The sequence below is a fragment of the Lutra lutra genome, chromosome 14 (assembly GCF_902655055.1).
Source record: "Lutra lutra chromosome 14, mLutLut1.2, whole genome shotgun sequence".
NCBI lineage: Eukaryota > Metazoa > Chordata > Mammalia > Carnivora > Mustelidae > Lutra > Lutra lutra.
Genome location: NC_062291.1, coordinates 39,180,726 through 39,207,316, shown reverse-complemented (window position 1 = coordinate 39,207,316; position 26,591 = coordinate 39,180,726). Strand labels below are relative to the sequence as shown.

The 26,591-nt window shown below is 52.7% G+C and overlaps 1 protein-coding gene across 4 annotated transcripts in view; it reads left to right on the top strand.

Moving 5' to 3' along the window:
* The window catches only part of DLG5 (discs large MAGUK scaffold protein 5), a 116,917-nt gene that overhangs the window by 67,719 nt on the left and 22,607 nt on the right, over positions 1-26,591 (top strand). For all 4 annotated transcript variants that reach the window (XM_047702110.1, XM_047702109.1, XM_047702112.1 and 1 more), the window contains 12 exons: positions 6,208-6,467; positions 7,896-8,208; positions 13,016-13,200; positions 14,780-14,905; positions 17,263-17,395; positions 17,841-17,968; positions 18,635-18,810; positions 19,187-19,290; positions 22,738-22,830; positions 23,214-24,233; positions 24,998-25,121; positions 25,456-25,600. In XM_047702110.1, coding sequence (XP_047558066.1) covers positions 6,208-6,467; positions 7,896-8,208; positions 13,016-13,200; positions 14,780-14,905; positions 17,263-17,395; positions 17,841-17,968; positions 18,635-18,810; positions 19,187-19,290; positions 22,738-22,830; positions 23,214-24,233; positions 24,998-25,121; positions 25,456-25,600 — 2,807 coding nt within the window. The remainder of the gene's footprint in view (positions 1-6,207; positions 6,468-7,895; positions 8,209-13,015; positions 13,201-14,779; positions 14,906-17,262; positions 17,396-17,840; positions 17,969-18,634; positions 18,811-19,186; positions 19,291-22,737; positions 22,831-23,213; positions 24,234-24,997; positions 25,122-25,455; positions 25,601-26,591) is intronic.

Here is a 26,591-nt window from a genome sequence, read left to right as displayed (position 1 = left end):
TTGTGGGGCTCCCAGCCCTCTGCATGATTTATCTCTGAGGAAATGAGGCAGCCCTGGCGGGGGGCCGGCGGGGGAGGGGCACGGGCCTGGGGCTTGGGGCCCCGGGCCCTCTCCTACTTTGCCTGTGTGCATGCGCGTGTTTGCATGTGTAAGTGTGGGGGGCAGCTCGCGGTCTGGGGGCTCCATCTCCAGGTCCCTCAGTCAGAATGAGCCATCTGGATTCTTCTTGGTGCTTCTGAAATGCCCAAGAGAGCTGGGCACAGATTGCCAGGCCTTGGTTGGGGGAGCAACATGGAGGATTTTTTTTCTTTACTCCTGTGATACTTGTTCTTTGGTTAAAAAAGAAAAAAATTACAAACAGCAGTGAAGTCACCCACCCCCACCTCAGCTTTTGGTGATTCATGAAAATTGACTCTTTTCAGGTATCCCAGGAAAGGGGTTTCTGAGTTTCTGAAGGGCATGCCTCACAGAAGCCCAGAGGGGCGAGTGTCTCTGACCAGTGTAAAGATGAGGGCCATTTTCTTGTTGGCTTCCTTGTGGGGCACAGCCCAACTGCTCCATCCTGCTGTGTGGACGGAACCAGACCCTTGCTTTGGGCCAGGGGTGGGGGGAGTCATCTTTAAAGACTTACATGCCTGCCTGAGATGAGAAGTTTACTGCCTGTCTCATTTTAGAATTCTGTGCCAAATTAGATATTCTCTCTCACTTAGAATTCCATTAGCCTTGCTGGGAAGCTAAAAGTGTGTGTGTGTGTGTGTGTGTGTGTGTGTGTGTGTGTGAGAGAGAGAGAGAGAGAGAGAGAGAGGAGGTTGAACTATCTAATAAGACCGTGATCATCTGGTTATAAAAAGGAAGAATTCTACACTAACAGATGGGATAGCTTTTCAGTTCTCTGGAGTTAACTGTGGCCATGATTTTTCCAAACTTCTTCAGAGGCTTTGATCACATTTGCCCACATTCTGAGCCCCGCTTGTAGAAAAGTTGAGAAGTATTCAGGGGCCATGAGCCTCTTTGAATGTCTGGATGCTGTCCTGTGGGAAAGGGATCTTTCTGTGTGACTAGGGCTAGAATGAGAACAAGACAGTAAAAGCTGAGGAAGGAGGACTTCAGCTCATAATAGGCAAGCCCTGGTCCTGTGGAGTGTTCACCTGGGCAGGGCCATAGCCAAAACAACACAAAACAACTGTTAGCCCGATGGTCCTGGGTCCCTTCTGATCCCAGATCCCACCATAAGGTCAGAGCTGGGTTGAGCATCAGGAGGGATTCCTGGGTCTGCTCTGGAGTTTCCCCTGATTGACGCTATCTCCCCGGGAACTCGTGACCCAGCCTGGGAGCCGGTTCACTGCCCTGGATTGTCCTGCAGTCTCCTGTCCCAGCTCCTCGCCACTGGGGCATTTGTGGGACTGTTTCTCAAGGAAGAGAGGGCATTTGGGGGACTGTTTCCCAAGGAAGAAAGGTGTAGATTCCAGATTCTGTTGTGGCCCCATGAAGTAGCAAGGCCCAAGATGACGTCTTTGTGCCAGGTCAAGGCTGCGTTTAGAACTAGTTTGTTTCTTGATGAAGTTCAGAAGATGTGGCAACTGCGGGAGGAGAGCATTCGGCCAGCCTACCCAGGGCTGCCACCTAGCGGTCAAGCCCCAGAATGGCAGCCGGTCCTTTGCTCTGCAGAAACCAGTCCATGCCTTCGGAGCCAGTGGGGTTCTCACTTGGCTTAGGGGATGTTCAGAGTGTAAAACATTTTAAGTTATTTATTTATTTTTTAAAATATTTTATTTATTTATTTGAGAGAGAGCAAGCAACAGCAGGGGTGCGGGGGTATGAGGAAAGGGGAGAAGCAGACTCCCTGCTGAGAGCAGAGCACCACCATGGGGCTGGATCCCAGGACCCTGAGATCATGACCTGAGCTGAAGGTAGGCGCCCAACCAACTGAGCCATCCAGGGGTCCCTTGAAGTGATTTTATAATTAGAATGTTTGAGGTACTGTCCACAGGTCGGGACAATCCAGTGTAGGAGCTGGACCTTTTCTAGCACGGGTAGGGACACTGATTGACCGAGAGGTCAGGAGAACTCTCCATTCACTGTTTGTGTCCTGGGTGCACGTGGGCGTGAATCCTTGTGGGACGCCTCTGTGTGTTGTGAGCTTGTACTGGGTGATGTACTTGGTGTCCTTCCGCCCTCACTGTCCGCACCTGGAGATGTTCAGTTGTCCTCACTTTGTCCTGGATTCGGGCTCAGTTCTTATTCTGGGATTCATGGAAAAGAATAATGTTATATCCCCATCTCACAACGTACAGAAAAGATATTCCAAGTAGTTTAAAGGTTTAAATGTGAAAAGTAAAGCTGAAACTTTTTAGAAAAAAATAATAGAGTATCTTCATGATCTCAGGGTAGGAAGGAGCTTCCTAAATAAACAACCAAACCCAAACCATAAAGAAATGATTGATAGATTTTACTCTATCAAAATGGGAAACTTTAGTATAACATAAGACACATATTGGGAGAAGAGTTTTTAATAAATAGAATTGGGAATGGATTAGTACCTGGAATTTAAAAATAGGACCTACCTATAGGAAGAAAGAAGAGAGAAAGGAGCAGGTGGGGAAGGCGGGAGGAAGGAAAGTCAAAGGATATGGCCAGGCAATTCATAGAAGAGAAACTGTAAACAGTCAGTAAATAGGAGTCATAAGGAGAGTTGGTCCCTCTGGTAATTGGGAGTGCAAGTTAAAAGAGCCCCAATTTGTCTATGAGATTGGTAATACTATTTTTAAAAATCTGATTTTTATGATAGCCAAGAGATAGAAACAACCCATTTTCTTTGACAAATAAATGGATGAACAAAACTCAGTATATATATACACACACACACATACATACATACATACACTGGAATGTTCATCTTAAAAAAGGAATTAAATTCTGTCTCCTACTGCAACATGGATGTACCTTGAGGACATTATGCTAAAAGAAATAAGTCACAGAAAGAGAGACACTGTATGATTCCATTTGTCTGAGGTACTTGGAGTCATCAGATTCAGGGAGACAGAAGGTCAGTGGGGCTTGCCAGGGCTGGGGGAGGGGGCGTGGAGAGCTGTTGTTTGACGGGGGCCGAGATGGAAGAGTGGGATGCAAGATGGAAGAGTTCTGGCAGCGGGCATGACAGTATGAAAGTACGAAACATTCCTGAAATGGACACGTAAAAACGTGAGAAATGGTGAAGAGCATGTTGGAGACCATGGACTTATCCACCAGACAGGAAAAGAATGTGCAACGTGTTCGTGTAGTGAAATCCTGCTGGGCGTCACTTCCCTGCATCTCCAGACCAGCATGGAATTAAAGGAGCATTAGAAACGTTTATGAGTATGTGGGTGGGATAAATAGAAGCCTGTGTGTGGAAATATGTGGCAGCAGATTGAGGGGAGCAATCCATTCTGGAGGGGGGCGGGGTATCAGATAAAAGGAGGATGCGGTGGAAAAAGTGACACCTGTAGTGCTTTGTTTCTTTGGAGAGCAACTTGAGAGCAACTCAAGATGTGACAAGAAAATCAGGGTTAGAGTTAGGTGGCCCGTACTTAAAATCTTGTACATTGTGTACGCTGCTTGTCTGTGTGTTTGGAAGATACTCTATTGGTTTTTTTTTTTCAGAAAAAGACTTTATTTAGCTAGTACACAGTTCTGATCTGCCACAGTAAAGCATTTAAAAAAAAAAGGTTTTATTTATTTATTTGTCAGAGAGCGTGAGAGAGAGAGCACAAGCAGGCAGAGTGGCAGGCAGAGGCAGAGAGAGAAGCAGGCTCCCTGCTGGAGCAAGGAGCCCGATGTGGGACTCGATGTGGGATTCGATCCGAGGACCCTGGGATCATGACCTGAGCCGAAGGCAGAGGCTTTAACCCACTGAGCCACCTAGGCATCCTCATAGTGAAGTTTTTTTTTACAAAACAATGACTGTTTTAATTGCCTGAGGAACTTATATACTACTTTTTTTCTTAATAACTAATTAATTTTTTATTGTTTGATTAGCCAACATGTAGTACATCATTAGTTTTTTTTTTTTTTTAAGATTTATTTATTTATTTGACAGACAGAAATCACAAAGAGGCAGAGAGGCAGGCAGAGAGAGAGGAGGAAGCAGGCTCCCCGCTGAGCAGAGAGCCCGATGTGGGGCTCGATCCCAGGACCCTGGGATCATGACCCGAGCCGAAGGCAGAGGCTTTAATCCACTGAGCCACCCAGGCGCCCCACATCATTAGTTTTTGATGTGTATGTACTATTTTTAAAATGGGTTAGTATTTCAGTATCCTTGCCTTTTAAGATTTTCTTTGAAGAAAGAGTTTTGCTTAAAAAAAAAAAAAAAGAGGGAAGAAAAAGGGAAAAATACTGCCCACCCTGACTGAGCTGATTTCTGGGGTACCCTTCCTTTCCAGCAGTCACTAGTCCTGGGAGCCAGTGTTTAGGTCTCCGAGGAATAGACTCGCTTTCCTTGTCTCTGTGCTTTAGACTTTTAGCTCCTTCTTGTTCATCGTCTTTACTGAGGGCGAACCCTCCCTTCAAATGGAGTGTTCATTCGTCACATGTCCTGGTTCTTGGGGCTGCGGAAATCTGGTAACTCAGGGTCTGTGCTGAATAAGCAGATGATTCCTGGTCTGTTGCAGTTGGAACGGTTAAGCAGGCTTTTCTGGTTGAGTCCTATCATTTGAGGAATAAGGAAACCGAAACCCAGAGATGTGGAGTGACCCACCCAAGGGCTCAGGTCCCCCAGGGTGCTTAGCAGAAGTCAGCAGGACTCTGGCAACCAATGCACTCATTTTATTTCTTATTCTTTAGAGCAGCACCTTGAGTGAACTTCAGTGTCTGATTTGGAGTAGAATACTGTCTTGCTTAAAATCCTCTCGTGGTTCCCATCTCATTCAGGATACAGTCTTTGTTTGCCCTGAGCCTTGAAGTTGTGTGCCCACTTGTGCAACTCCTTGTTCACTGGGCTCTGCCTGGGGCTCTGTCCTTCTTTGTGCCTAGGACATGTGTAGTGGTTCCTGCCTCAGGGCCTTTGCACTTGCTCACCCCCTGTGCTCGAACTGTTACTCTTCGTTTGTATCCAGACTCAGAAGTCACCTTCTTAGAGAGGCCTCTTTAAGCCTTAGGCCTTCTATATTTTCTTAATAGCCCTTCTAATGCTCTGAAGTTATTTTTATCTCTCTTTCTCTCTACCTACGTGTCTCTGTGTGTTTGTATCCTCGCATGAGGATAAAAGGTCCACAAGCCACAGTCCTTATGTGTCCTGTCCAGCATAGATACTTGTATTAAGGATCCTCCACACCTCCCCCATGTTTGGTGATTTGCTAGGAGGAGTCATAAGACTCAACATATAATCATACTCAGGGCCAAAATTTATTTCAGCGAAAGCACCCAAAGCAACATCAACGAAGGGAAGAGGTGCATGGGGCGAAGTCCAGAGGAAGGCAGGTGCAAGTTTCCAGGAGTTCTCCCCTGAGGAGTAACATGGGATACACTTAATTCTTCTCTCATTGAATTGGGACCTACTCCCGGCCCAGGGATTTTCCTGGGCTCCTGCCTCCCAGGCACACTCTGCCTAGCAAGTACTGAAATTCTGGACTCCCAGAAGAAGGCGTGTGCTTAGCCTAAGCCACACTGTTCGTCCCATCCAGGGCCCAGGAACCCTGCTTTCCACTTGAGGAGCATTTTACCTGAGTGTAGGGAACTGTTAGCCATTCAGGTTCCCGAATGCCAGCCAAGGATCGACTTGTAAGCAGGCCTTTTTTTTTTTTTTTTTTTTAATTTGACAGAGAGAGATCACAAGTAGGCAGAGACAGAGGGGGAAGCAGACTCCTCGCCAAGCAGAGAGCCCGATGCGGGGCTCAATCCCAGGACCCTGGGATCATGACCTGAGCCGAAGGCAGAGGCTTTAACCCACTGAGCCACCCAGGTGCCCCGTAAGCAGGCCTTTTTTAGGATAGAAGTCTCAGGCCTGCTTCAGAACTCCTTTCTGCACACTTAAGAAATATTTGTGAATGAGTAAATTGACAGTATGACGGCAGGGCCCATGGAATCAGACCTCAAGACTCCTCAGGGCCAGAGGGTGTGGCCTCCCCTCCTTTGTCAGCAATACTACCCCTAGTCAGGCAGACGAGAGTGGTGAGTCTGTCCTTCCTCCTGTCCTTAGGCCCTTGGTAAGTGTGACGCTCTGGCCCCCAGGTGTTGAAGCTCAACGGGTCGTCAGAGATTCTCAATAAGCTGTATGACACGGCCATGGACAAGTTGGAGGTGGTCAAGAAAGACTACGATGCCCTGCGGAAGAGGTACAGCGAGAAGGTGGCCATCCACAACTCGGACCTGAGCCGCCTGGAGCAGCTGGAGGAGGAGAACCAGCGTCTGCTGAAGCAGGCGGAGACGCTGACGCAGCAGAGGGACACGGCCATCCAGCTGCAGCACCAGTGTGCCCTCTCCCTGAGGAGGTAAGGGCCTCCCCGATACCTGCAACCTGTGCTCCGAGAACAGCCAGGGGGCCAGGTGGGCTGACTTGGCCTTAGGACCGCTCCCCTTCATGGGCTTATTGTTATCTGCAAGGCTTCCAGCCACTTCCAGGGGGTTGGGGTGGTGGGGGAGGTGGCGAGGGAACTGTGCCTTTTCATTTGAAAAATATTTTTGGAACATTTGGGAAACGTTTTGTTGGCTCTCCGTGTGGCTTGGGAATTGTGCTCCTTCCCCCCATCCCAGCAGTTCTGATGTGTTCTGACCACCCTGTTTCTTAGGTCTCCCCATAAGCCCCTTCCCTCTGTGTACATACCCACCCAGCAAACAGGAAAGTTAACCGTCTTAGGCACTGTTTCTTCTAAAATTTCTTCTTCTTTTTTTTAATATTTTTGTTTACTTATTTATTTATTTGAGATGGAATGAGAGAGAGAGAGAGAGAGAGCACACGCACAAGCACAGGGGGCAGCAGGCAGAGGGAGAAGCAGACTCTCTGCCAAGCAGGGAGCCGGATGTGGGGCTTGATCCCAGAACTCCAGGATCATGACCTGAGCCGAAGGCAGCCATTCAACTGACTGAGCCACCCAGGTGCCCTCCAAGTTTCTTTTTTTTTAAATGGTATATATGATCTGTAGGGAAGTGATCCCTGCCCTCTAACGGTGTTTCATAAGGTGTAGTCCTACTGAACACCAGTCCCCTGGAGCGCACGCTGGTGTCCTGTGCAAGGTGTTCTCTAGGTGTGTAAAGGGTTAAGAATTGCTGAGTTCCACTCAGACAGGTGTCTGCACTGCAGGACTTCTCAGAGCCTTCCTTCTGGGATTCTGCATTAGCCAGCTGCTCCAGGAGGGGACACAGTGTTTCCCAACGTAGGCTATCAGAGAACACACTTTTTTCTCAGTGGAATTCCATGAAGAATTGCTATTCTAAAAAACATGTGTGTGTTCAGCTGGAGAGCTGCGGGTTCTGACTTGCAGGCTTGCCTGTGTGGAAGGTGCCTCCTGGGCTGGAAGGGGTGAGCAGTCCTCTTGCACCAGTCACCCCACACCCAGGCTTTATTGTCTGTATCTGGGAAATGAGGTGGTCAGATTAAATGCTCATAAAGGCCATGTTTATCTCTCATATGCTGTGTTTCTAGCATTGTTTTGTTTTATTCTTAAAAGATAATGTAGCTTGACTGTGGAAGAAATACCCTGATATTTCTGGTAGAGCAGAGGGCATGAAGTCCTCAGATCAACTTCTGGTATTTGTAGAAGGCTGAGAAAAATTCCAGGTCCGGGGGCACTGGTGCCCGTGGCTTCCCCCTCTCAGAGGTGCGGATGACCTCACTCCCTCCTTCACGCTTCAGTGTCCAGGACAGCAGCGCTGCCTGGGCGGGCCCCCGCCCCTGTGTCACAGCTGCCTCTCTCCCCCAGGTTCGAGGCGATCCACCACGAGCTGAACAAGGCCACGGCCCAGAACAAGGACCTGCAGTGGGAGATGGAGCTGCTGCAGTCGGAGATGACTGAGCTGAGGACCATGCAGGCAAAGATGGCAAAGGAGTCGGAGAAGTACAAGGAGGAGCGGGACGCGGTGTACAGCGAGTACAAGCTTATCATGAGTGAGCGCGACCAGGTCATCTCCGAGCTGGACAAGCTGCAGACCGAGGTGGAGCTGGCCGAGTCCAAGCTCAAGAGCAGCACGTCCGAGAAGAAGGCGGCCAGCGAGGAGATGGAGGCCCTGCGGCAGGTGGGCGGGGCGGGGGGTGTGTGTGGCTGGCTTCCCGGCCTCTGGGAGAGTGGTGTGAGAGCAGGGCTGTCGTGGCTGCGCCGTCTGCCCTGGCAGAGCGGAGGGCTTCTCCTGTTAGTCCTGTGTGCTGGGCAGTGCCGCCTGGGTAGCTGCTGAGCTCACACCTGGGCCCAGCTCCAGTGTGGGCCACAGGGTGTGCAAAGGGAAGTCCAGCTGTGGGCCGGACCTTGGAGCTTACAGTCATGTAGGCAGTCTGGTGACGCACACAGACATGCGTGGGCTCTGCGCATAGACGCTCCCATACCCAGCCCTTGGTTAAGGGGTCGTAGACCAGCCTTGTGCTGAAGGTCAGTGCACATCTCAAAGACTTGCTCACTGGGAAGCAAGAGCCCAAGGTCAAGTGCCCAAAGCCATCGGTACCTTTGGCCTTGTGAACGCAGAAGAGCGCCCTCAGAGATGCCCCTCCCCTCTTAGCCAATCCCTTAGATCTGAGGAATCTGCTCTTTAAAGGTCTGGGCTCCTACTGGGAAGATGTGCTAGGCTGAGCCCGAGACCCTTCTAAAGCCTTGCTCCCTGGGGGACATGCCTCGGGGTCAGGGGCTGGGGTCGAGTGGCCTCAGAGTTGGGCCACTGAGCTTGACTCCTGAGTGATCAGCAAGGAGTCTCTTTCCTGCCTGAGCCACATGGCCTCATTACTGACACGATGTCCCCCCAAGTCCAGGTGTGCGCTGCGGGGGCCTGTATGGGCTCATGGATTTCTGTTTGAGAGTCCCCTCCTGTCCTGTTGGGTGGTGCTGTGGCTGTGCTTAGAGCTGCTGCGACTGATCACAGCAGACTTTTCCCCACTGGAACAGTCCTCTACTCCTGCCTCTTCGTTCTAGGTCAGTTACAACACAGCCTTGAAGACTGGTCTGTGAGACGCAAAAAGTAAGGTGTTAAAGGTCGGGCGGGAGGCAGCGCGCATGAGACTGTCGCGGCCAGAGCCCGCTGGACTGAGCACGAGGCAGGGCTGATGCCTGAGGGGTGACTGGGACCTGTGAGTCTCTCTGCAGACTATGATGCGTCCTCATGCCCAGGCAGTGCTTGGGGCCATGGAAACGCAAGGGACAAGGGCAGTGCTTGGAGAGTGGCGCTCCTCGGTTATGGGACCTCTTACCTCTTTGGGCCTCAGTTTCCTCATCTACAAAATGGACGTGAGAGCGCCTTATAGGGTGGCTGTGGCAGTAGAGGTTCCCTTTATCATTAAGATGATGGTTGTGATCCTCCCAAGTCTCACTGCCCTGTTAGCACCAGAGTGAACCCCACGAAATTGTTTCTATTGGCAAAAGGGCCAAATAAGAGCGACTTCACACAAGGAGAGGGAGACTTCTCCAGGCCCCAGAGGTGAAAGCCTCGTGGAAGGGAATATGAGCGTGATGAGGGCATTTTTAAAGGGCAAAGATAATGTGTTGGTACTTGGTCATCGTTCTAGACAACATCCTCTCACTTTTTACATTTTGGTGTCTTGAGAGTTGAATCGCTGGGGGGAAATGTTGATATTAAATAAGGAAAACAAAATGGTGAGAAGAAAACTATGAGTCAGTCACTAAATGACACGGTCGCAGAGAATGTGTGACCCGCCGAGAAGGTGCTAGGCCATCAGCCTCCCCCGACCCCCACCCCGCAGTTACAGAGGTTAACTGTGCTCTTGTCGCAGCGAGGGCTCCGGGCCTCCCGCGGTGCAGGCAGCTGGGGGCGGTCTGTCATCCTCCCCCGACCCCCACTTCTCCCAGCACTCTGTGTGCCCTTCAGCCTGGAGCCCGGTTTCCGGGCCTTCGCAGGGGGCATTGGCTGCACGTCAAGTGTGCCTGTCAGCTGAGGCAGGAATCTCTTCTAGGCACTGTTCCGAGTCAGCAGGTCGGAGCGGAGAAGCCCTGCTCCCACCCCGGCAGCTTCCAGAGCTGAAACCCTTGGCTCCTTCTAGAGTTTGTCTGGCTTTTCAGACAACACCACACCCCACCTGGCCAGAGGAGTCCAGGTCTGCGGCCTTGGCTGTGCCAGCCCTGAGCTGGGGTCGGGAGGGTCTTCTCTTTCCGGGGCCTGACGAGGACCCCTGGGATTGACCCCATCTCTCTCCAGCAGCCCTCTCGTGGTGGGGTCAGACTTCCAGCTAGCCTACCTCCCTGATTGCACAGCTGCCTTCATTCTGCTCAGCTGAGGAGGTGGTTCTTTTCTTTCTGACGGACCATGCATTCTCTACACTCTTCCCTTCTCTTTTCTCCTCCCTCTCTGGCTGCCCTCCCCCGTCGCTACCCTCTTCTCTGGATTATGAGGCGAAAGGAGGGCTTCAGGGGGCCTGTCTGGGTCTTCGTCTGGCTCTGGATGCTACCCTCTCTCCTGCTTCCCCCTTCCCTGAATGGGCAAGGCCACAGGAGCTTCCCCATCTCAGCCCTTGTCCCAGCCTCTGGCCCCTGGCGACGAGGTGCAGTGAAGGGTCCCTGCCTTCGGGAGGGCGGAGGACCTGTGTGGGGCAGCTGGTCTCCACCTCCTGGAAGTTGTGGGGCACCGCTGCCTGACACGGAGGTTCCTCCAGATAACGGGTTATGTCCCAGGACCAGCCTCTCTGCCAGAGCTCCTGTCCCATGGAAAGGCCAGCAAGGTCTCTTAAGCCTCAGTGGCTTCCCATGTCCTCACCTTCCTGCTGCTCCTGCATGCGGCTGTGTCTCTGACATCTAGAGCTGTTGGTGGCACTGAGCTTGGGGCTGGGGGAGAGCGGGAGCCATGTGTGAGGGAGTGAGGACTGCTGGAGGTGGAGGACGAGCAGGAGGTCATTTCAAGAACATTCCCACGTCTGGGGACGGCTGTGAGATACTGCCCGGATGGAAGAGACGGGCATGCTCAGGGAGAGCTGTCTGCTCAGGGAGCACTGCCCTCTCCCTGGGACCCGCGTGTGCCTCTGTGGAGTTGTTCTTGTTGGTTTTGTGCCTGGGCCAGGTGAGTGTCTCATGAGGCCCAGTCCCTGCCTGCGGCCCCTGGATCACCCGCAGTGGACAGACGGAGGTCTTGGGTGGTGCCACTCCAGACGAAGGCAGCACAGTTAGAGGAGGAAGCCCGGGAGCAGGCAGCGGGGGCCTGGCATGGAGGTCAGCTCCCCACTAACGGGCAGGACCTGGGCCAGTCACTTCCCGGGCCCTCATCAGTGTTACCAGGATCTCAGCTCCCTGTGCTACGGTGCCTTTACGATGCCTCATTGTTCTCCCCTCTCTGTAAAACAAAGTCTTGTACTTCTTGTGTTTCTCACCTGGAAACGGTGCTTTGGGAGTGAATTCATTTTGGAGACCAACCATGGGGAGAGAGGATGGGAGCTGCCTAACACCTGGGGTGGCCTCTCGTGTTCCCACCTCTGGCCCTCACCTGGCGATGCTTCTCCAGGGCCAAGTGCAGAGACCTTTCAGTGAAACCCCATGCAACATGTTTCAAATATGAAACTGTATTAATATATTATAGAACATTGAGTGAAATGTAAATTTAAATACATGTGATCATTAAACCTATTCCTTATTATAATAAATTCTTGACACCTGTAATAGTAATGACCAGTTTCCAAAAAATAGCAAACTGAACAGACCCCCAGCACTGCATGAGAGTGGGAAAAAGTCAGAACGGAAATAATTTGAATTGATCTTGGGAAGTGTAAGGTGTGAGCAGAGCGCACCCGCTACTGTGTCCTCCTGGAGTTAAGGTATACTTTCTGAGCAGACTTTTCTCCAGCTCCTACTGACTCTTGACTCTACTTGAGAGAAGCGGGATGGCTGTAAACTGACTCTGTGTTTCCCTCTGTCCCCCTCGTCCTCGTGTCTCGGATGCACCTCTGGGATTTCTCTGAGCGCGTGTGAGCAGAGGCAGCCTGCCGGGCTCTCTGTGGAAGCTGGGCCTCGGTGCCAGCAGAGGCCTTCTTGCTGTGTTTGTCTTCCGGCTTCCTACCGCTGGAGGTGGGGGATTCCCAGTGCACACACTGCAGACCCTATTCCTCTTGTATCCTGTTGGTATTTTGCTTCTGAAAGCCTGTGAGCTGAGGTGGGAGCAAAGATGCGCCTTTTGTCACTTTCCCAGCGTCATCTAAGGGTTCCCGGGGCACAGAGGGAGCTGCTTCTACAGGTGCTTCCAAGAGTTTGATTTGGAACAGTAGCCGAGCATGTAAAGTCTTGGACGGTGTCCAGATGCACATGCTTCCGATTTCAGCTTTTTAAACAAACTGAGACACACAGGACTTCACCAGCAGAAAAAATGGTGTATTTTCAGATTTCAAAATAACTCTGTATACCAGAGCATAAAAATGAGTACTGTAGACCAAGGGGTTGGGGACCACCGTGATCAACATCTGCAGCTTTCACTGCATTCAGGCCTTGCGTCCTTGTGTTTTGACTGGAGACCTCTTTAGAGAGACGGCATGGGCCATCCAAGATAGGAACGTGCGAGTGGCCGGGAGGAGTGTGGGACCCGTACACCAGGGGAGGCGTTCACCGGGGCCACGGAGACCGTGGCTCAGGAGGGGCTGGGGTGCTGGGACAGGCTCTTTGCGGGGCTGGGAGAGTTTGGACAGGACCCTGCATAGTGTCATTAGGTGACTCGAGTGTGACTATGGGACAGGTGGTCCCTGGGGGTGCAGGTGCAGCAGGGGTGTGTTGGGACGGACTTGGGTCAGCATCCCATGTTTCCCTCCCTCCTGCTCCTGAGGGTTCAGGCCCAGCTCCTGCACCAGCTAGAGGGCACTTCTGCACCAGAAGGCTCAGTATCCATCCCTCTGCTTACCCCTTGACCCCACCAGATCAAAGACACGGTGACAATGGACGCTGGGAGAGCCAACAAGGAGGCTGAACTCCTTCGAAAGCAGTGCAAGGCTCTGTGCCAGGAGCTGAAGGAAGCCCTCCAGGAGGCAGATGTGGCCAAGTGCCGGCGAGACTGGGCCTTCCAGGAGCGGGACAAGATCGTGGCGGAGCGGGACAGCATCCGGTACGGGGAAGCCCCGGGCTGGCGCGGGCCCCAGTTTCCCCGGGAAGCACTGCATCGCTGGGGAGGGTCAGAATCACTTGCAGCATGTCCGAGTAAGGTGGGCGTGACCTCGGCTCCTCCCCTCTCACCTGAGCCTTGCGACATCACGTTAGACGTGCTCATTACGTCTCTACTTCTCGTCTCATTTCAACCTAGACGTCTGGGTGTACGCTTTGTCTAGATGAGAGCCTCCCCCAGCCATGAAAGGGCACAAAGACCGTTTTCTTTCTTAAGGGACTTCTGATGACAAGGACGTATCAGGAGCGCGTTTCTTCAGTTGGTACTCTGTGAGCACCTGCTGTGTGCCAGGATCTTAGGTCCCCTGTACAAGGAGACCCTGAGAGAGAAACTGCCTCCAGGGCTCCCAGGCGGGTATGATGCCCACCCCCAGCCCGGGCTAGTGCTCTGGGGGCCATGGGCAGCTTTGTCGGACCGGGCAACAGGGGAGGGAGAAAATATGGATGGTGAATTCCAGGGCCATGGTCAGAGCTGTGATGGGGCCATGCAGGACATGGGGGGGCTAGGCGGGGAATTCTCCCTGGAAAGCATGACCTTCAAGTTAGAACTTGGGCCTGAGTGGAGCTTTTCCAGGTGGAGTGGGGGGGATGGTCATGGCCATGAACAAAGGCGTGTGGTGTGCTCAGGGCAGGGACCTTCGTGGATTTGGGAGGCACAGGAGAGGTGGCTGACAGGGTTCCTGAGGGTGGGCTCTGGGGCCACGAAAGGGAAGCCCTGAGTGTAGTCTTGATTATTGGCTGGTGGAGAGCCACAAGGGGCTATGGTGGTATTTGTGGTGACTTGGTCATTGAGAGTTTCAGAAAGATCCCTTGTGGTTGTCGGGAGGAGAGACCACTATCTAGCAAGGCAGGTGAGGGTTCAGGGAGGAGGGGATTGGGGGCCATGGAGAGGTGGGGACTAGCCCGTAGGGCCATCTGATGACAGGGTGCCATTCTGGAGGTGGCACAGAGCAAGCACTGCCCCGCTGCCTGGCCACCTGTCCCCACCTGCTCTGCAAATGGCTGAGGTGGTCCTGCGGTGCCAGGAGCCACTGTCCTTTGGTGGGAAGCTGCCTGCGTGTTGTGTCTGGACAGAGCTCAGGGCTGCAGAGGTGCATGAGGCACGGGTCCTGTCCGAGTGGGGGGCTCAGTCTAGATGTGGGGTCAGGGCCAGCTCTAGAAAGGCCTGCTTATGGGTAGATATGAGGCTTGTGGTAGGTGTTGGCATCCTGGGGCCTGCCAGGTGGGCTGGGGCTCAGGTGGCTGTTCACCTAGGCACATTGAGGGCGAAGCAGTGGGGTGAGCACTGGACATTCAGGACCCGTTGCCCTGTAACTGCGGAGATGTCTCCTTTCCTGGCCCTTGTATCTTCTCTGCCCCTTAATGGAGTCGGCCTGGGCGGCCTTACCTGGAGACTCTCCAGCGGCCCCTCAGTGCGTTTGAGGGCGAGGTGGGCACTGGGGGCTGTGGGGGCTGGGGTGACAGTCCACCGTAGGCTGCCCCCTGCCCCTCACAGTGACCTCGGCCTCTGCCTTCTCTGCCAGGACTCTCTGTGACAACCTCAGGCGGGAGCGGGACCGGGCAGTGAGCGAGCTGGCTGAAGCTCTGCGCAGCCTGGACGACACACGCAAGCAGAAGAACGACGTCAGCCGGGAGCTCAAGGAGCTCAAGTACGTGGGGGTGGGTGCCTGCTGGTGGGGTCGTGGTGGCCCCTCTCCTGTCAGGGCATGGCCGTCCTGCGTGCTGGCCAGCTGTCTGTCCCTTCACTCTACCTTACTCTGTCAATCTGTAGAATGGGTCTGAATGCCACCTGCTTGTTGAGAGTTAATGAGAAATTCTTAAACCATCACAGAAGATGGCGGCCCTTTGGTGAGCACCCGGAGGTGGGCAGGCACCATGTGCAAAGGCACATAGAAAGGAAGGTCTCTGTGCCTAGGCAGTCCATTTGGAGACAGGCAAGTGTGTACCTATTCATTCATTCATTCATTCCCTTTCTACCTCATTCATTCACTAACTCTACAGGGATTTACCACGTGCCTGCTCTGGATGGGCCAGGCCTGTGGGAGGCACTGGGGAAGCCACTGAACAGTGGACCAGGTCTCTCCCCTGTGGGGCTCACTGCACACAGGAGGCCAGACCACAGGCGGGTCGGACAGCGACAGCTGTGTGAACCAGGCGCTGACATCGTGGTGCGGTGTTTGGAAAACCATCACCACTTGGTGGTCCGTTCTGCCTGTGGTGTCAGGATGCCCATTCAGAAGAGACTGTTTGGGGTGTCAGCCTCCCCTCAGTTATGGCACTGCACCCAGGATTGTGATGTGAGACTCGGTGACCCTGGGCAGTGGACTGAAGATACAAAGATCAGAGCTGCAGAGAGATTGGCAGAACCTAGTAGCTGTCCCTGCTGGGCAGAAGCCGCGGCTCCCCTTTCTGATAAGGTGGTGCAGGGCAGTGAGGACTGTGAGTGTGAGCCTGTAAGCCTCCCTTGCCGGAGCAGCGCTGTTCAGACAGAGTGACAGCCTCCCCTCCCTCCTCATTCAATAACTCTGACATGAGCCAGCCAGCTTCATTTACCAGATAAAAACCCAGAACCTCCTGGGCTTGGGGACTCTAAAGAAAATCTCAGGCTAAGAGGCAAAGGAACACACTCTCTCCAGGGACCCACTTTGGGTCTAACAAGTGATGGAAGCACATTAAGGTAAAACCTGGATCCTGTGGGCTTGAACGCGGAGACAGCTGTGCATTTTGACGGAGCTGGAATTGCCTGGGACTTCTAAGACAGTCGAATTCCACTTGTTTGTCATGCATCCCTGAATCTGCCCCTCCCCTTTGTTGGGCTGTCTAACCAGTGCTGGTGAGGAAGTGCCCCCCCCCCCCCATCTGCAGAGGCAGCTGCGCCCCAGTGGGTGTGAGATGAGCAGGGGCAGCGAGCAGGAAACCCAGAGTTTCGGGCTGCCCAGGGCTGGTGGGAGCCAGGTCCCACGAAGGCGACTTTGGGGCTGTGCCCTGAGGCTCAGTAGCATTCTGGAGCTGGCTAGTGAGAGCACAGTCCAGACAAAGGTGTGGACGTGCGAGCGTGTGCACTTGAGCAGGAACCAGGAGGAGGTCACGAGCATGCCTGGAGCCCAGCGGGTAGCGCTGATGAATTGGCAAGATCATCTGGGCACAGGTTTTAGAACCAAGAGTGTCAGGTGCTGGGGGATGGCACAGGTTTCGGTCTTTTTTCATCTCTTAACTGGGTCTTTCTGAGAGCTTAAGTTTATTATTTTGGTCAGGTCGAACTTACTGATTTTTAATTTTTAATGGATTGTATGGTGTCTAAGAGTCTTTAACCTTAGCCATACACCTCAACGATTTTTTTCCCTGTGTTTTCTTTTAAATGTGTTGCAGCTTGACCTTTTGCATTTCAGTCTGTGATACATTTTGAGTTGGTTTTTATGGGAGTCCCAGTGTCTAGGTTGGGGTTTCATTTTCCTGCTGTGGGCGTGGAGGGGCTCCTGCCTCCCTCGTGGAATGCTGTCCTTCCTTGGCTGAAGTACTTTTGTATCTCTTGTGCTTTGTGGGGTATTTCTGGACTCTTTGTTCTATCCCAGTGGTCTCTGTGTTTGTCTTCCTGGCAGTTCCACACAGTCTTGATTACTGGAGGAATCTGTAGAAAAAGTCTTAAAATTGAGGACAGTGATTCCTCCCACTTAGTTTTTCATTTTCCAAATTGTTTTAGCTCTTCTAGATCCTTACCTTTCTTTCCCTCTGCATTTTATAATAGTCTGGTCTGTATCCACAAAAAGTCTTGCTGCCATTTCCTGAGGAATTGCATTGAACCTTTGGATAAATTTGGGACGAATTTGGGTCTTTTTTGAAAAACCCCTTTGAAAAACCACTGATATCCAGGAAGCCCTGCCTGGCATGCTGCTCCAGATTTATTGGGAAACTGGCATCTAATCCAAGAGCAAAAGGAGCCCCATTTAGCTTTCATGGTGACCTTCACCTCCCAGGGGACCATCGCCATGGCTCTCTCTGTTCCTAGGGAGCAGATGGAGTCCCAGTTGGAGAAGGAGGCCCGATTCCGCCAGCTGATGGCCCACAGCTCCCACGACTCGGCCATTGACACAGATTCCATGGAGTGGGAAACGGAAGTTGTGGAGTTTGAAAGGGAGACGGTGAGCGGCCTTAATGTCTTTTCTGCCCTGTTCTCCCGACCAGGACACTTTGGAGGGGGACAGGAGAGGACGGCCCACTTGTGAGGTTCCCAGGTTCATGGCTGTCAGTTTTAGGGCTGCGGTTTTCTTCCTGGGGTGCATGCATCTTTTCCCTGTACTTGTCCACGCCAGCTTCTGGCAGGTTGGTCCCTGTGGCCTCTCCAGTGGCAGATGCTGGCACGGGGCATGGCAGGAGGAGGGCAGAGCAGAGCCCTTCTGCAGGGACGTGTAGCTGCAGTGGCTGAAGAGGCCAATGGCAACTGCTCCTGGGCTTCATCCTGGGGACCGAGTGCCCCGTCTGGCGTGGAGGGGCAGTGCTCACCGTGGGGCGAGTGGCTTGAGGTTTAAGAGCGACCTGTCTCTGTTCACTATTGTGTAAAGTGTGTGGCTGCTGCTCTTTTGACAGGAGGATATTGACTTGAAAGCACTTGGGTTCGATATGGCAGAAGGTGTGAATGAGCCTTGTTTGCCTGGGGACTGTGGGATATTTGTCACTAAAGTGGACAAAGGAAGCATTGCTGATGGCCGCTTACGGTAAGAGTTGAGGAGGCCCAGGCTCTGGAGGGAAGGGGACCCCTCCTACCCCTTGCGAAGGACCCAGAGAGCCAGGTGGCAAGTAAATGAGCGCACCCTGGCATTGGAGGGCCTAGCAGGGTCAGGCCAGCAGGCTCCACTGCTAACGTCGTTGTTAATGGAGACTGTGACTCACTGGCGCCCGTGAGTCTGAGCATCCCTCAGGCCCCAGGTGCTCCCCTTCACTTCTCTAGTTAGGAAAGTGTTCCGGTGTGGCATGTGCAAGCGTGTAGGGTGTGTATCACATGCCCATTCTGTGAAAGAGGAGTGATAATGAATTGCTAAATACTGAGTTATGCACTTTGTATAATCAACCAACTCATTCATTTTAAAATCCTATGAGGTAGGTTCTCTACCACTCTTGCCCCCATTTTACAGATGAGGACACTGAGGTCCGAAGGAGGAAGGGGGTCACACAGCTAGTAAGGGTGGAGCCAGGATCGCCCCCTGGCAGTCTGGCTCCAGCCTCTGTGAGTGTAGCCATTTGACATCCTGAAGAGGAAATCTGTCTAAGCGTGTAGGTGGGGCACCCGCTTCCCGCCCTCGTCTTCCCAGACTGGAGCGGTGCGGCCTACCCACTGGTCCCAAGGCCCGCGAGGGCACTGACCTGGCTGTGCCCCTCCTCAGGGTCAACGACTGGCTGCTGAGAATCAATGACGTGGACCTCATTAACAAGGACAAGAAGCAGGCCCTGAAGGCGCTCCTCCATGGGGAGGGCGCCATCAACATGGTCGTGCGGCGGCGGAAGTCCCTGGGCGGGAAGGTGATCACACCACTGTACATCAACCTGAGTGGACAGAAAGGTAGTGGGCCCGCAGAGGTGGGCGGGGCGCCCCAGATGGCAGGGCCCCCCTTCCTTGTGCAGAGGGGAGGTGTGCATTTTCAGGTGTGTTGTTCCTGGGGCGTGGATGCCGCTTGAACGCAGCATGTGTTTCCCCAGCAGGGGGCCACTTGCGTCCCGGGTCTTGCTGGTCTCCTGAGTATTTGATTGACCAGAGAAGACGTCACTGAGCCCCTGCGGGGGTGCGATCTGGCCTGGGTGCTGGGATGGACAGGTCGCAGTCTACCAACGTTCCCTTCATAATTTATCTCACAAAGATGAGGGGGACAACCAGGGCTAGGCGATCAGGGCCAGGGCTAACTGGGTCCGCCTGTGTCTGCTCTTGGTGGGTTTTGCAGACAGCGGTATCAGTCTGGAGAATGGCGTGTACGCTGCCGCTGTGGTGCCTGGAAGCCCGGCTGCCAAGGAAGGGTCCCTCGCCGTGGGAGACAGGATTGTGGCGGTAAGCCTCAGGGCTAGGGCTGTCTGCCCCACATGGACAGTTAGATGATCTGGGAGGTTGAACACAAAGTAATGACCAGAGTGTTCACGTTTGCCTTGTTCTCTAGGCAATGTTAACAAACTTTTTTTTTTTCTGATAATGTGTTTCTATTTATAGTAGAAAATCAGGAAATACAGAGGTGGTTTAAGAAGGAACTAAGACTCCCTCTTATAGTACCACCTTACAGATAACCTTAATGAGCATTTGAAATGTATTTTTCTACAGCCTTTATTCTACACATGAATGTATATTTACATCAGTTTTTTTAAAAAAAATATTTATTTATTTGAGAGAGAGCCCAAGAGAGTGCGCACGAGGGGGGAGAGGCAGAAGGAGAGAATCTTAAGCAGACTCCCCACTGAGCGTGGTCTTGATCTCATGACCCTGAGTTCACGACCTGAGCTGAAACCAAGAGTCGGTTGCTTAACCGATTGAGCCACCCAGGTGCCCCTATTTACACGAGCTTTAAAAAAGAAGGTGTCTGTATGTGATTGATTGATATTTTTTGTATGTGATTTAAAAAAAAAAAAAAACTTTTGTTAAACATTATATCCATTTATTTTTTAAATTTCTTTTTTAATCACCAGAGTAATACGTATGTGTCAGAGTAGTCAAGCAGTACACAAATGTATAAGACATTAGTCCCCTCTTTTCCCTTTAATCCTGCCGCTGGAGAAAAATCTCTGCTCCCTGTTGCAAGATAAGCTCCCAGCCAGGCTGTGAGTGTTCATACAAATCTCTATACACAGATAAAGTATTCTGGGCTTTGTTTGCTTTTTAGGACATAATAGTGTGATCATCCTGCTATTCCACACCATGGATAGCTTTCCAAATTCATCCTTGGTGTTTTTATCCACTTCATGGTGTTCTGAGGTTTGATGATCGGTAGTTGGAAGCGCGCCCCCTTGTGGACATACATATTGTTTTCGGTTTCTGCCACTGCATACAGCCCTGCCTTGGACATCACCTGTGTGTACCGCCCTTTTGCAGACACTGAATGGCGTCCCTGGTGATCAGACCTCCCAAATGCTGTGAGATTATGGAGCCTAATTTAGTATTTCTTTCCTTTTTTATTTTTTTTTAAAGATTTTTATTTATTTATTTGACAGGCAGAGATCACAAGTTGGCAGAGAGGCAGGTGGGTGGTTGGGGGGGAAGCAGGGGGCTCCCCGCTGAGCAGAGAGCCTGATGCGGGGCTTGATCCCAGGACCCTGGGATCATGACCCAAGCCAAAGGCAGAGGCTTTAACTCACTGAGACCCAGGCGCCCCTCCTTTTTTTTTTTTTTTTTTAAGATTTTATTTATTTATTTGACAGAGATCACAAGTACACAGAGAGAGAGGTAGGTGGAGAGAGGAGAGAGAGAAGGGCTGAGCAGAGAGCCTGATGCGGGGCTCGATGCCAGGACCCTGAGGTCATGATCTGAGCCAAAGGCAGAGGCTTAACTCTCTGAGCCACCCAGGTTCCCTAATTTAGTATTTCTAACTGACTCATTAAAATGTAAGTCACATACTTCCACCAGCACACACACACACACACACACACACACACACACAATCCTGGTTGTACGGGAAGGCACACATGACAATGACTCCTGCTCTGGTTCTACAGTCCCCGTCTACCAGTTCCTACCCTAATGGCAGTTAACAGTTTATTCTGGTTTCCCCCCACCCCGAAATATTCAAAACATTTGTATCTCCTTTTCTTTTCTTCTCTTTTCTTTTTCCTTGCCTTCCCTTCCCTTCTCCTCCTCCTTTTATTTTTCCCTTTTCCTTTCCTAACACCCAGATGGGATCATAATATCCTGAGCTGCTAACCTCCTTTCTTGTTTCCCACAGCCTCGCCTGCAGGTTCATTTGCGTTCACATTGTTAGATCTGCCTAGGGCATGTCAGTAACTTACTAGTTGCTTATTCCATAGTGGCAGCATCTCAAGCCATTCACCAGTTCCCCGGATGGACAGTCAGGACATCGTTGCTTTTGCTTTTACGAGTAGGGCTGCAAGTCCACTGCTGCATCCCTCCACGGGGACCCACGGGAGTGTGCCGCAGGGTGCATTCCCCGGGGGCCTGGATTGCAGGATCCGTGGGTATCAACATTAACAGTTGACATGATCTTTCCCCGTGTGGTTAAAGAGATCGTGGCCTTTTTGGTCCTACCTGCAGAGGGTGTAGGAGCTCATTGATTCTCATCTTCGCTGTATTAAAGATTTCGGAGGATGCCAGAATTTGAAAGCAGTGTGGCCATTGTGAAGAAATTTTAAGATGTGGAAAAATTGTAAAGGAAAAAAAAACAAATGAATCCATTGCCCCCAAATAATCACTCTGCCTATTTTTTTAAACTTTTGATTTTAAAATAGAGATATAATTCGGTTATGGCATTGAATAAATCATATTGAAAAATAAATAATGTGGCGATGGTAGTACGGGGAGGTCCTATGTACCCTTCATGCAGTTTCCTCTGATGGTTGGTTACATTTATGTGACTAAATAATATCCAAACCAGGGGTTTGACAATGAAGTCATGTGTGTGTCACTCTGTGTCATTTTATTATCATGTTTTAAGTAACAACAAAAAATTAAGATTCACAACTGTTCCACGAGCTCAAAGATCTCTCCCGTGTTAGCCCTCAATGGGAGCATCCACAGCCCGGCTCTCCATTCCCCCTCCATGACCTTGGCACCTAATTTGCTCTCCATCCATATAGTTTTGTCACCGCGAGAACATACTACCTAAGTCGAATTGTACAATATGTGACCTTTGAGACTGGCTGTTCCAGCATCAAGCCGTGTGAGCCGTCAGGTGGTGGGGCTACCATGGGCGTGTTCTTTGTGTTGCTGGGCAGCACTCCATGGTCTGGGTGCCTCCCGGGCTGACCATTCACTGTGGCGCATATGCTTGTTCAGAAGATTGGAGCTTATCTAATGAGATCTGGACAGGGGTTCGGGCCTACGGGATTAGGAGAATCTTTGTGAATGGAGATGCTACCATAGCATCTCACCTGACACTTCACAGTCTACAAAGACCCTCCACAGCATGATGTCGTTTCTCGTCTCCCGACCTGGGGGGCAGCCGTGTGTATCTTCTGTTCCGTGCGTGAAGGAGTTCTGCGCTGCGGTCATACCTCTCGCGGCAGATGGCAGCAGAGCCCAGTCGTGCCACGTGGGGTCCTTGCCCTTCTGGTCCCAGTCGGACGAGCACCTGCCTCTCGCATGGTTTAAGGCTGTGTGTTTTCTCTGCCTCACAAGCTGCCTCACTGGATTTCTCAGGCCTTACTGGGGAGGGGCTTTCTCTCCTTTGCCAACTCCAGACTTGGGCCCCTTCTAGGAGAACCAGGGCCACCGTCCCCAACGGGCTGGCGGAGACCCTGACCTGGCGGTGGGCCTGATGGGCTCTCTTTCTGGCCCTAGATCAATGGCATTGCCCTGGACAACAAGTCCCTGAATGAGTGTGAATCTCTGCTCCGTAGCTGCCAGGACTCCCTGACCCTCTCCCTCCTGAAGGTAAGGACCCGCGCCCTGTGCCGGCTCCGCTCTCATCGGCTGTGCGGCAGCAAAGCCTCAGCTCCGTGTGCCTCGGCGGCTACGCTCTGTCACTCTGTCACAGGGAGTCCTTGAAACAAAGGTATCAGTTTACGAAGTGCAGGGTGTGCCTGAACCCTGACCCGATCCTGGTTTAAAAACCAAAACAAGACATGAAGGACATTTTGGGGACAGTGGTATACACCTGAGTCTGAACGGAGTAAAGAGGTGATCGTAGAGACTCTTCGGGCACACTCTGGGGTGTGTGTGGCCCGTTGCTGAGCCTCACTCCCCGCACAGGGATGCAGGCAGTGCCTGGTTCTGCGGTCTTACCCGCTCTTTCTCACTCTGCAATCCCCACACAGGTGTTCCCTCAGAGCTCCTCGTGGAGTGGCCAGAACATCTTTGAGAACATCAAGGACTCTGATAGGATGCTGAGCGTCCGAGCCCACGGCGCCGAGGTCCAGGCTCAGAATAAACGGAGCTTGCTGCAGCACAACAACTCCACGCAGACGGACATCTTCTATGCAGACAGGCTGGAGGACAGGAGGGAGCTGGGCCCCCCGGGAGGCAGCAGCTCCTTCCTGCACAAGCCCTTCCCTGTGGGGCCCTTCCCAGTCTCCCCCCAGGCCTGTCCCAGTGCCTCCGAGCGCAGCCTGAGCTCCTTCCGCTCAGACACCTCTGGGGAGCGTGGCTATGGGCTGGTGGACGTGCGCAGCCGGCGACCCCTGCTGCCCTTCGAGACTGAGACGGGCCCCTGTGGGGCGGCAGAGGCCCCCCTGGATAAGGCAGACCCTGAGGGCTCCAGCAGTGGGGGGACCTGGCCCAAGGCCGTGCTCAGCTCCACAGCAGGGCCCGAGAAGCTCTCTGTTTATAAGAAGCCAAAGCAAAGAAAGTCTATCTTCGACCCTAACACTTTCAAGCGCCCCCAGACTCCCTCCAAAATAGACTACCTGCTCCCTGGCCCTGGGTCTGCTCACTCCCCTCAGCCCTCCAAGAGGATGGGGCCTCTGACACCCCCAAAACCTCCCAGGAGGAGTGACTCCATCAAGTTCCAGCACAGACTGGAAACCAGTTCCGAGTCCGAGGCCACTCTGGTGGGCAGCTCCCCATCCACCAGCCCCCCAAGCGCCCTGCCCCCTGACATGGACCCCAGGGAATCCACGCACACTTCGCCCACTCGCAAGGGCAGGGTCCGCATTGCTTCCAGCTACTACCCCGAAGGGGATGGGGACTCTTCCTACCTACCTGCCAAGAAGTCCTGCGACGGAGACCTCACCTCCCAGAAGATGGACGAGCTGGGGCAGAAGCGCCGTCGCCCTAAGTCCGCTCCTAGTTTCCGGCCCAAGCTGGCTCCCGTAGTGATTCCTGCTCAGTTCCTGGAGGTAGGGCCCAGCCTCGGGGTGGGGATGGGCAAGGGTGCGGGGAGGGGCCCTGAGCTGGTGTCCCCAGCCTCTTGCTTAGCCCTGGCTCCTTTGCCTTCGTTCTAAGCACCTACCCGAGAAAAAGGGGAGTGGGGTGGCTGGTGGGTGCCAGTGGAATGGAACCCTCCATAGGAGGCTGGAAAGTGATGTGGGGAGTGTGTGTGTTAATGGCATGTGATGCCAAGACAGGAGCATTTTCTTGGGTGTGGTGTCTGATTTGCTTTTTTATTGAGAAGCTTTTGCACTTGTGACCCGGACCTTCCTGGAAGGGTCTGGAGAGCCACGAGAGCACCTGTGACTCTGCTGGCCGGGTAGCAGGAGGCAGCTGGCTTGTGTTGTGGGAGCTGTAGTCGTTTCCAGATGGGAGAAATTGCTGGGAGCTGGGGGACAAACCCATGTGACTCTCTGCAGATGAGCACCCTGAGCCAGCAGTGCGAGTTTCCAGGAGCACCTGTACACACGTGCCTGATGCTCTCACGCATTCCACCTCCTGCACCCAATTTGTCTCCTCCGGAGAACAGATTCTTTCTCTGTGGTTTTCTTCCAGAGTAGTTTCCAAGGAAGTGTTTCCTGTCCAGGTGTCTTAAGGCAACATGAATGAGCAGTGACCTGTCCTGGCTGTCATGTTGTGTGTCCGAGTGGGAGAGCTAGTGCTTAGGGGACAGACCTGAAGACACCTGTGCATGTCCATTTCCAGCCACTGTCTCTTGTCTTGGGTCCTGCAGGAGCAGAAGTGCATCCCGGCCAGTGGAGAGCTCTGCCCAGAGCTCCAGGAATGGTCCCTGTACTCACCGGGGCACTCCAGCCGGCACAGCAACCCCCCATTCTACCCCGGCAGGGCATCTGCGGGTGAGTCATTGGGGTAGGGAGGAGGTCCACGGTGGGCCCGCAGGGCTGCCTGCTCCTAGGGAGAGGGGAGGCGGTCATTTCAAGGTGCCACTGTGTCCTCAGCCCAGAGGTCCAGAAAACTAGCAATGGCTGCCCTGTCTGGGATATTCAGTCTTATATCAGGGACATTCCTTAGCTTTTCAGGGCTAAGAAATTTTTTCCCATAGCAGCCTGAGAAATAGGAAGTGATAGAGTGAGTTCTCCCATCTTACAGGTGGAGAAAGCCAAGAGCTTGCACAGGTCTGGGGCTGGCTGGGTGCTTTGGGGTGATTGTTCTCACCCAGCCCATTTCTAGGCACTGTGCCCCGGAGCATGACCCCGAGCACCACTGTGAGCTCCATGCTGAGGAACCCTGTCTACACTGTGCGTAGCCACAGGGTCGGTCCTTGCAGCTCTCCGCCTGTGCCCAGAGAGGTCGGCCCCCAGGGTTTGCATCCCAGGTATGTGAAATCACCCCACACCTCCCTGCTCCCCAGCTGGCCATGGTCACAGGCACATAAAGCCACTGGTGCAGAGAGTGACCCACGAGCTGAGAAGTGTCCTTGCCTAGCCGGGAGGGGCTGGCTGGTTAGAGCAGCGCTGGGGCCCCAGGAAGAATGAATGCTAAGGATCCTCTCCTCATTCACCAGCATGGAGCTTGAAGAGGTATTTAAAGAGAGAGAGAGTGGTGGTAGCTGGTGCTTAAGAGCTCACATGCCAGCGCTATGCTGGGACCTTTGTAAACTTCATTTAAGGGCCACAGCAGCCTCCTGAGCTAAGGACTGTTGTTGTCTCTGTTTTATGGATGAGGAGACTGAGCCTTAAAAGGTGAACTGACTGGCTCAAGGTCCCCTATTCATTAATTCATTCATTCAGTTGTTTGGCAAGTTTTAATTGAGCACCTACTACATGGCATGGACTGTTCTTGTTCCAGAGTGGTACCAGGTGGTGCTGAGTCACCCTGAAGACTGCAGAGCAGGGCAGGCAGCTAGGCTCTGACTTGGAAGAGGGTGGGACGTAGACTGGGTGGAGGGAAGGGCCCTTGGGGGAGGGGAGGGAGTTGCTACAGAGATAGGGAGGTTAAGAAGCCAGTTGCTCAAGACCTGGGTGGAGTCCACAGGAAGGAGGGAACAGTGCCCTGGAACAGTGTGCTGGGCTCCTGGGACAGAATGAGGAACCTTGCACTGGCACAATGAGTCAGGAGGAGAGCATAGGCTATAGGGCACAGGTCCTATAGGGCCTACGGCCATGATGCAGAGTTCAGATTTTTTTCCACTCTAGGCTTTAGGCGGGGAAGAGACATTCTCGTTACACAGCTAGAAAAGGACATCATTGGGTCTGATTGTAGGCCCTCCTGAGGTGGGCGAGGCCTGACTCTCTGCCTTCCAGTGTCCTAGGCAGCTGTCCTGAATGAAGTGTGCAGGTCCGCGTTCAAGGTCCTTGATACCCATC